The following is a 9,227-nucleotide window of genomic DNA, read 5'->3' as shown; positions in this document are numbered from 1 at the left end:
TCCCAAAAGATAAAGTATGGGATTTGGAATCAAGAAGGTCTGAGTTCATATTCTGCCTTATGCTTAGTAGCTGCTGTGTGAACCGTTGTGAAGGTCATTGATGTAAATCATTTTGTAAACCCTAAAAAGAGCAATATAACATAAGAGAATACTAGTTGTTACCAGGTGTAGGAATCTTGTAATTTGTTTTCTTCTGCATGTATACCCAGTCTTTGGTGTTCTAACAATTTAATGTTAGAATGTCTTTTCTCTCAATGCTATTTTCACCTAAAAATTATCAGGAAAAGGAAGACCTTTTTTCTAATACCTTAAACTTTTGTTTGCACCAGTGTCTCTGCTATCCTCTCCTGACTCCCATCCCAAGATGGAAAAAAAACCTTTTGGCTCCTTGGTACCCGAGGGGCAACAGATAGATACGTGCCTTGTATAAGACTTACTTTGGAGGTAGAACAGTGATGAGAACTCGAGAATCTGAAGTTTTCCGATAGTATTATTCTTGAAACGTTTATCCGTTGTCCCCACCACCCCCACCCCCTCCCCTTAACCCTGGCAGCCTCCGGGTGAAAGGACTGGGAAACACTGGGGGTAGTTTACTTGGGATGGTTAAAGGAGGTGTGTTCTATCCTGGCTTGGCCCCTATGGCAAGTTCTTTTACCTCTCCGGGCCTTCATCTGTAAAATACGGGAATGGGACTAAACGATGTCTTTGAAGATCTCTTCCAATTTATTTATTAGCTCCTTGGAGTCTGCCCTTTCCTTCCAGTAGGAGAACTTACCTAAATTTAGGTTTTCTTGGGGAGGAAGCCCTTCCCATTTTCCCCATCCCGACCCAAGACCATCAGTACAGGAAGGAAGGTCGCCAGCTAGAAGAGAGGCACTCCCATTTAAAATATCCCATTCGCTTTGGAGCCTTTTCTCCACTCCACCGCCCCTTACGTGTCCTACACGTAGGCCAAGCGACGTAGTTTGGTCGCGCCAAGCTCTGAATCACGCGCAGCCGCTGTAGTTTGCCAAACCTTGCTTCCGCCCCTCCCCTCCTCCCAACTCAGGCAGCGTACAACGTTTGGCGGTCGCTCATCAGTGCCCCCGGAAGTACTTGCGAATGAATCAGGAAATGATGATGTCCATGAGGCCTGTAGGAGGGCTGAAGTAAGAAGGAAGAAGAGGTAGGTAGTCTAAAAACTTTCGGACCCTGGTCGCGCCTGCGCAAAACGGGGTCATTACTGGTAGCCTCTGGATAAGTGGGGGAGGCTAGGGAGCCCAGGGTGGCCCTCGACCCCAACCCCGCTGGCTAGAGTAGGAGATGGACTCTAGGGAGTGGCGGGGCTCCTGACGGGAGAGGCACGTGACCTGCCCACATGCCCCAGCGGTGTCGCCCAGATGCTCTCTCGGGCCCCACCCTCAACCTTGGGAGTCCGGGTCTGGGGCTGTAGTGGGGGTGGCTGGGGTCTGGGCTCCCTCCCTCTTTCCTGGCCGTTGGATCGCGATGAAACCTGGTTTTCCCACTTCGTTTCTTCCGGCTGGTGGGGAGGACCCTCAGATCCGCCCTTCCGAAGAGCAGGTGCCCCTTTACACCTCTGTGATAATGTTTATTCCCCAACGAACCAGATTTCTGCAGATTCATTTCGGGGACTGGATTGTCAGTGATCAAGAATCAGGATCTACACCCCAGTCTGTGTGACAGCACCCTGCCGGTCACCATGCCGGCCTTGCTGGAACGCCCCAAGCTCTCTAATGCCATGGCTAGGGCATTGCATCGACATATAATGATGGAACGGGAGAGGAAGAGACAGGGTGAGTGAGGGTGCTGGCTAGCTCAGGACTCCAAAGGAGCAGCAGCACATTGTAGTCCTGCATGTTAAAGAGATCTGTCCCCTAGTTATGTCGGTGGGTAAGGGAGGAATAGTTCCTATAAAGCATTCTTAAAAGGAATCCCCACTTCATAGTTAAGGAAACTGAGACATACAGGTTATTGAGTTGTCCAGGAAGTGTCTGAAGCCAGATTTGAAAACTAACCTTCCTGCCTCTTTCCACTATGAGCTTAAATTGTGGGGTCACTTTCCCTATCTATATCTAGGCCTATTTTAAAATGAGGGGGTTGATGTCAGAGACTCCTTTTAACTTTAAGGTTTTAATCCCATGCTCCTTCCCCAGAGGAAGAGGAAGTGGACAAGATGATGGAACAGAAAATGAAGGAGGAACAGGAGAGGAGGAAGAAAAAGGAAATGGAAGAAAGGATGTCATTGGAAGAGACCAAAGAACAGGTAAGCAGATTTACACACTCATACACACCCTCTTGTTCTTCATCCTGCCCTCCCCCCATTCTGGCAGACTTTCCTTTCACTGTCTCTTGTGTTCCTCCCAGATCCTTAAACTGCAAGAGAAGCTCCTGGCCCTACAAGAGGAGAAGCACCAGCTCTTCCTACAACTCAAGAAAGTTTTACACGAGGAGGAGAAAAGGCGCCGTAAGGAGCAAAGGTGGGGACATGGAGGGACAAGGCTTACACTAAAGAAGTATGAACTCAGGTTCTTATCTTAACTGTGCCACCTGTATTATACTTATCTAATTTTACTTTTTAAAATTTACTTCAATTCCTTTGGACTCATTTCATCTTCTGTAACCTTCTGATGAGATTCCTTCCAGTTTTAAATCTGTAATCTTACTTCCCTTTTAGTGACTTGACAACACTTACATCTGCAGCATATCAACAGGGCCTGGCTGTGCACACAGGGACACATCTTCTCAGCATGCAAGGTATTGAGGTGGACAGGGAGGGTGGGTACAAGTAGGGAAAAGATCGTGGAGAATATTAAGTCCCGAGAGCCTGCAGCCTTCAGAATCCCACACTTCATCATAGGAAGCCCTGGAGGACACAGCAGACCAGGAACTCTCATGTCTGCTGATAGGGCCAAGCAGATGTTTGGACCCCAAGTGCTCACGGTAAGTGGACAGGAATACCCAACATCAGTGCCAACATTGTGGTGTTTTAAAGGTAAGAATCTAATCATAAATTGTAGCTTTTGAAGAAGTTTAAAGATGCTTTAGAGGTGTCCAGAACCAGGACTTGCTTATGTTCCCTTATCTTACCTCTTTAAAATATAGAAATTGCTTTGCAAGCTGTCATCTCAAGATCACCAAATCTTTGAATCTTTTCCAGACCCGTCATTTTGTGGGGTCAACAGCTTTTGCAGGAACCTCAGAACATGGGCAATTCCAGGGTAGCCCTGGAGGGGCCTATGGGGCAGCCCAGCCCCCACCTCACTATGGACCTACCCAGCCAGGCTATAGTCCCAGCCAACAGCTCAGAGGTAAGGCCAAAAGGAATATAAATTAAAATGAAAAGGTTGTAAAAATGTGAGTGCTCTTATCTATGTCTAATCACCTCCCCTCCCTCAGCTCCTTCAGCTTTTCCTGCTGTTCAGTACCTGTCACAACCTCAGCCACAGTCCTATGCAGTACATGGCCACTATCAGCCAACACAAACAGGTATGTGCATCCTTTTAACCTGGCTCCCATATTTCTCTTCTCTGTATTCACTGTCACTGAGATTCTCCCCCTCTTATCCTAGGGTTCCTGCAACCTGGCAATGCTCTGTCTCTTCAGAAACAGCTGGAACATGCTAATCAGCAGTCTGGCTTCTCTGATTCGGTGAGAATCTTATTCTTGGGGATAGTTTTATATGAAGTTTAATAATCCTGGAGTGCTTGACATATTGTTGTATGTTACAGTCTTCTCTGCGCCCCATGCACCCCCAGGCTCTGCACCCAACTCCCGGGCTCTTAGCGACACCCCAACTTCCTGTACAGATGCAACCATCAGGAAAGGTAAGAACTCAAGTGGTACTCAAAAAAATTTTGAAAATGGGGTTATTGACACTTATACTTCCCTACTTTGTTCCCCACAGTCAAGCTTTGCAGCTACCAGCCAATCAGGCCCCCGGCTCCCTTTTATTCAGCACAGCCAGAACCAGCGTTTTTATCACAAGTGACTTGATTCAGGGTAATGTCCATCTCCAACTAATAAAAGTTATATACTGTCATCAGTGCCTTGTTTCCTGCTGTCTGAATTCCCTGTGTTTCTTTTTAAATTAGTTCTCCCCTGTGAAAACGGCCAATTTCGAAATGCGTCTGGACACCTTTGAATCCTTTCCTGGGATTCAAAAAAAAAGTATATGAAACTTGGGCAGTCATATTAAACTTGTAGTTTTATTCAGGTTTGATTTTTAACAAATGTGTCAGGGAGAAAACCGCAAGGAGGGGTGGGGGCCCATGGGTGCTAGAGGCCCTCCTGGATGCCTGAGGAGGGGAACAGCCCCTCCCCACTCCTGTCTCTTCTCCCACTAGAGATTTGGGGAAAGACACAGGCAGAGTGGGAGAGGGGGGATAGTCTGGTCCCCTGTTGGAGGAGGGATTGGTGCTAGGTGAGGTATAGGGAACCAGGGGGCCAGACAGGAAGATAGGAGATGGGGCAGAGGATTTTTGCCAGAATCCAGAATCCACAGCTTTCTGCTTCCAGATTGATTTAAAAAAAAAAAAAAAAAAAAAAACAACAACACTAAATCTCAAGGAGCCCCCATCCCCTCTCCCCCACCAGGGCTGTAGTGTGAGGTGGGGGAAAGAAGGGGGCAGTTTTACCAAGGCCCTGCCCCCATCTTGTCCAAGGGGTTGGGGTGAGATAGGGCTGGACCTAAGGGGAGGGGGTGGGAGGAGCTCCCCGGACTGAGAGAAAAAACCCAAAATAAAACATCAAAGAAATAGAGTAGGCGTCCAGCCAGGGCGGGGCCAAAGCCTGACCAGGCTGGGGAGGAGAGGGAAGGCCTCTTCAGGAGCAGATTGATGCTGCTGCTGCTGCAGCTGCCACCACCCTGAATATGGAAAGAAAAAAAAATTAATACATACTAGCAACACACAAATAAAGCAATGGACTTGGGAGTGGAGGTAACCCACAGGCCAAGAAAAGTGTTCTACCCACCTGGGGGCCAGTTACTTTGCCATGGCCTTGATTGCAACAGCTGCTTCCTCTGTCATGGCTGACAGCACTGTTATCTATAGGAAAAGGGGATCAGGGTCTAAATTTCTTACCATAAGATTATGAATGTTAGAAATGAAAAATGAGGGTAGGACATCGAGATTAGGACTTACCAGAATCTCTTCTCCACAATCATACTTCTGCTCAATCTCCTTGCCAAGGTCACCCTCAGGTAAACGAAGGTCCTCCCTCACCTCCCCACTGTCCTGAAGCAGTGACAGGTAGCCATCCTGAATTCCAATCAGCTAAGGACAAAGAGTAAGGGATGGATAATCTAAACAATTCTTCCACTTTCCATCATGAATCCCACCCCTTACTCAGCCTTAGACTTTTTTTCTTCCACATCTCCTTACTTTACTTCCCCACAACTTAGATGTTCTGGGTTCAACCCCTTTTCAAATACCTGGAAATCATTTCTCTTGATATTGGGCACATCCATGTTGTGGGTTGAAGGGCAGATATCTTCATATTTCTTCCCAGTAAAGATATCGATACCAACCAGATGAACCTGGATGTGTATATATATTTATATTTATACACACACATATACATATGTGTTTATCAAATAGAGTGTATTAAGATAGTACAGATTCTTTCCCTCCTTCCCCAAATGAGTCAGGTGATTCATGTCAGAATTAATGGTCCCAAGAAGGAAAAGAGGCATAAAGAAGAAAAGCATATATAAATAATGGAAAGAGTAGAACCAAAACTTAAGGATGACAGTCAAGAGACTGGGACACTTGGGAAAGAATATGTTTCTAGAAATATGGGAAACTGCAAAGTTTGAGATAGTTTCCAACCTCCAAGAACAGGAGAAATGATTACCAAGAGGTAAAAGGTGGAAGAGACTAATAAACAGACTATGCCTGAAGTAATTAAAGGAATAGAAGAAAAGCAGAAACCTGGGCAAGAAATGGAAAAACTGCTTTAAAAGAAATTATTAGGTTTTAGGTAAGAAGAATGATATTGAGGAAAAGTCTATGTTGAACAGGCTCATTATCAGAGAAGCTTTTAAGAAAAGGATCAATACAAGTAAAACAGACAAAACCTGGAATTTCAATATATATTAAAAATAGTGTTCCTTTAGCTCTTTCGATGCATCATACAAAGAGAAGGTTACATCTAAGAATAAGAAAAAGCTAAGCTACTCAAGTAGAAAGAAAAGAATGTAAAAAGGGTTTGAAGGGTGGGGAGAACAGCAAATAAGAGAAAGCCATGAACTTCCAATCACGTAAGATAGAAAGAGGTTACTGAATGAAGCCAAATGGTGGAAAGAAGATTCTCAGAGGTATCCATTAAGTTGAAAGAGAGAAAAAGAATGGGAAGGTTAAGATGGAGGAATAGAAAGGCAAAATACTGAGGTAAAGAAGTACTGATTAGCCAAGAAGTCAGAATGGCATGGTTGAAGGCTTTCTGGCAAAGAATACAGGTTTGGAAGAACAAAGCAGGCTGGAAGCAAAAGACAAAAGAGGTAAAGTTTCTGACCTTGGCATGGCCATGCTTTCCAGTCTTGGAGGTGGACATCTCAACTATCTTACAGGGCCGGCCTTTGAGCACCACAAAGCCATTTTTGCGCAAGGCAGAGCATTGCATGGGAAAGGTAGCTGATGCCCCTGCATCCCCCGTCTCGAAGTCCAGGTCATCTGCCATTTTGAGAGACTTCTATTCCAACTGAGAGGGAGAGAGAAATAAAGAGTGTTATTAAGAGTTCTTTATGGTTCCCTATGTCTATTCCCCTAATGATACCTCTTTCTGTGAATTTGGGAGATTTGTCATATTACTGATAGGAAGAGTCTTATAAAAACATATTTCCCTTTCCGCCATGTGTCACCCTTCCCCCCCCCCCCCCCCCCCCCCCCCCCCCCCCCCCCCCCCCCCCCCCCAAAAGGGAGTCAGGGCTATAATTAAAGAGCTCTGAGCAACTGGGTGGAGTTGGGCTAATGCTAGGGGACTGGGTGGAGACTCAAGAGTTTAGGACTCCACCCACAGTTGTCACACATACCCCTACACCTACCAGTGGTAAAAGAATGCTCAAGCCACTTTAGCTAGGGAGATTCCCAGCCACCCAAACCTAACCTACCAGATTTTCTCTGGGTAAAAGTAAAAAAGGAAAAAGGTCCACTCACTTTCTGACAAGCAACCAGGTACAGTTCCCTCAGAAAACCCAAATACCAGGCCTCCCCCCCAGGAGCCCTCCCCCCACTTTTCCCAGCATGCACCTGCACTATAATAGGCCTCAGGCCCAGGCAGCACATGGGCTAAGTTTGGGTGTACAAATCCAATCAAAGGGCTAATCTAATCGTGGTAGTAAAAAAAAGTTTCACTAAGTATAAATTTAAACATTTAACATGGAGGCAAAAATCCCTGATTTAGAAAAAGATGGCTATATAAGAAAAACAGTGGCCATCTGGATATTCTATGTCATGGTTTGAGAACTCAACAGAGGTTTCCAAGTACTAGCCCAAAATCTTTTAAAGAAGATGTTTTTCTGCTCCATTTCCCCTTTATATAGTGCACAGATTAAGTTAGCCAGAGCTTAAGTAGTAAAGTCACCACCACTCCTTTCCTGATCATCACACTGAAATAGTTCTCCTTATGCTTCCTACCTTCTCCAATTTCTTGGATAGTTCTACTTAAAATACAAATTCCTCACTCCAAAAAAGAAAGGGGATAGATAGGTAATAACCGGTATTGATTATATAATGATAGGTATGAAGCCTAAGTGGTAAAGTTAACATATGTGAACAGGACCCTGTCCAGTCTACTTCAAACACTAAATGTTAAAATCAACCTTAGATCGCCAATTTAGCCCCCTTAATTTTGTCTCATATACCTCCCCCTTTAAATGTTCCCTCCTCTTCTTTGCTTATCCTCTGGACCCTCACTCGGGATTTTGGGAGATAGGAAAATGGCCCACTTTCTCCCTTGCCCTTCCTTTGGTGCCTCTCCCTACCCAGGGCCCCTCACCCCTCTGGCAGAGGTCTCAAACCCACGATGTGGCAGAGTTCTAGCCACCTCCATGGGGTCCCTCTCCGGTCTTGGATTTCCTGCCCCCTCCCTCAAGACCTAACCTAGGCCATGTGGTTTTACAGCTCCCCTCCCTCCCACTCAAAGCCACCTTCTCCAGCAGAGGGAAACCGAGGGATTTCCCCCAACGCCCCCCCCACAAATCCAACTTCCTGTACCCCAGAAGCCCCTCCCCCAAGTCTCTTAGCTCTCCTATGCCTTCTCTCCCGCGTGCCCCACCACGGCCCTCACGTGCCCAACCCCCGACTCAATCTTTCCCCAGCTCACGTGTGTGCGTGGGGCGACCCCAAATCCCTCCCCAAGTCCCAATCCCAAGCCCAACGGTCCCGCGTGGCTCATTCTCTCCTCCTCCCCCCCCTCCCGACTCACCCACGTGGTCTCAATCCCTCCCCATCCCGCGAGATGAAACCAATCTCCGGTCCCCTCGTGGTCTTCTGCTTCAGGTTCTCCAGCGTGGCGGCCCCGCGCTCGCCGTTCAACCTTCCCCCAACACCCCCCTTAACCCTGCGTCGCGCCAACGTCACCCGCCCGGACTGTAACCGCCGCACCACGCGCCAGACCCGCAGGGTGAGCGCGCGCTCCCGCCCTTTCCTTCGCGCTCTCACCCCAACCCTCCCAAGCTCGGGCTCCATGAGGCGACCGCTTGCCCTTCCCCTCCCCCGCCTGTCCGCCGGCCCCTCCGTTCCACTCCATTCCATTCCCTCCACAGCCTCCCCAACTGGGGCATTTGCGCACGCGCACACTACCCGCCCTCACCTCGTGCGAACGTACCGACTGGACCCCCGTCCGTCCGCCGCAAGCTCAACCACTACCGCCAAGCTTACTACTACTGCTACTGCTGCTGCTGCCGCCGCCGCCGCCGCCGCCGCCGCCGCTGCTGCTGCTGCCGCTGCCGCCGCTACCGCCGCCGCTGCCGCTGCTGCTGCACACGGGTCCTAGTGCGCAGGCGCTGGCTCCCCACTGACCAACCAAGCAGCCGTCTGACAGCCGCGCAGGCGCTCTCCACTTCTTCTCCCCCCACCCCCTCCGTACTCCACCCCCGCACTACGCAGGCGCACCGGTTCACACCCCGCTCCTCCCCCTTCCACCCACCCGTCTATAGAATAATGCGCTTGCGCATTTTGTTCCTCCGAAGTCGTCCAGTACTCCCAATCTTCAAACAATGCGCAGGC

At 48.1% G+C, this 9,227-nt stretch overlaps 2 protein-coding genes across 9 annotated transcripts; one reads left to right on the top strand and one right to left on the bottom strand.

Moving 5' to 3' along the window:
• Window positions 1–543: 543 nt before the first annotated feature.
• GPS2 (G protein pathway suppressor 2) lies at window positions 544–4,043 on the top strand. The gene is made up of 11 exons (XM_003768773.4): window positions 544–1,165; window positions 1,608–1,793; window positions 2,154–2,263; window positions 2,365–2,477; window positions 2,675–2,754; window positions 2,858–2,940; window positions 3,158–3,308; window positions 3,397–3,486; window positions 3,569–3,648; window positions 3,729–3,824; window positions 3,905–4,043. Exons 2-11 carry the CDS (start codon window positions 1,700–1,702, stop codon window positions 3,986–3,988), a joined length of 981 nt encoding a protein of 326 aa, XP_003768821.1. The 5' UTR covers window positions 544–1,165; window positions 1,608–1,699; the 3' UTR covers window positions 3,989–4,043.
• Window positions 4,044–4,186: 143 nt separating this feature from the next.
• Window positions 4,187–8,944, bottom strand: EIF5A (eukaryotic translation initiation factor 5A). Of its 8 annotated transcripts, none has more exons than XM_031965412.1 (6): window positions 8,812–8,944; window positions 6,514–6,699; window positions 5,432–5,536; window positions 5,142–5,273; window positions 4,972–5,045; window positions 4,187–4,864 (listed from the first exon to the last, which is right to left on the bottom strand). In XM_031965412.1, exons 2-5 carry the CDS (start codon window positions 6,676–6,678, stop codon window positions 4,983–4,985), a joined length of 465 nt encoding a protein of 154 aa, XP_031821272.1. In that variant the 5' UTR covers window positions 6,679–6,699; window positions 8,812–8,944; the 3' UTR covers window positions 4,187–4,864; window positions 4,972–4,982. The 8 variants fall into 8 exon arrangements, with proteins under 8 accessions (XP_031821272.1, XP_031821271.1, XP_031821274.1 ...); XM_031965411.1 differs by having other exon boundaries at window positions 8,827–8,935; XM_031965414.1 differs by lacking the exon at window positions 8,812–8,944 and adding an exon at window positions 8,425–8,591.
• Window positions 8,945–9,227: the final 283 nt, after the last annotated feature.

The sequence above is a fragment of the Sarcophilus harrisii genome, chromosome 4 (genome assembly GCF_902635505.1).
Source record: "Sarcophilus harrisii chromosome 4, mSarHar1.11, whole genome shotgun sequence".
In the NCBI taxonomy this organism is placed as follows: Eukaryota; Metazoa; Chordata; class Mammalia; order Dasyuromorphia; family Dasyuridae; genus Sarcophilus; species Sarcophilus harrisii.
Note: the sequence above shows the minus strand (reverse complement) of the source record. Positions and strands in the feature narration are given on the sequence as shown.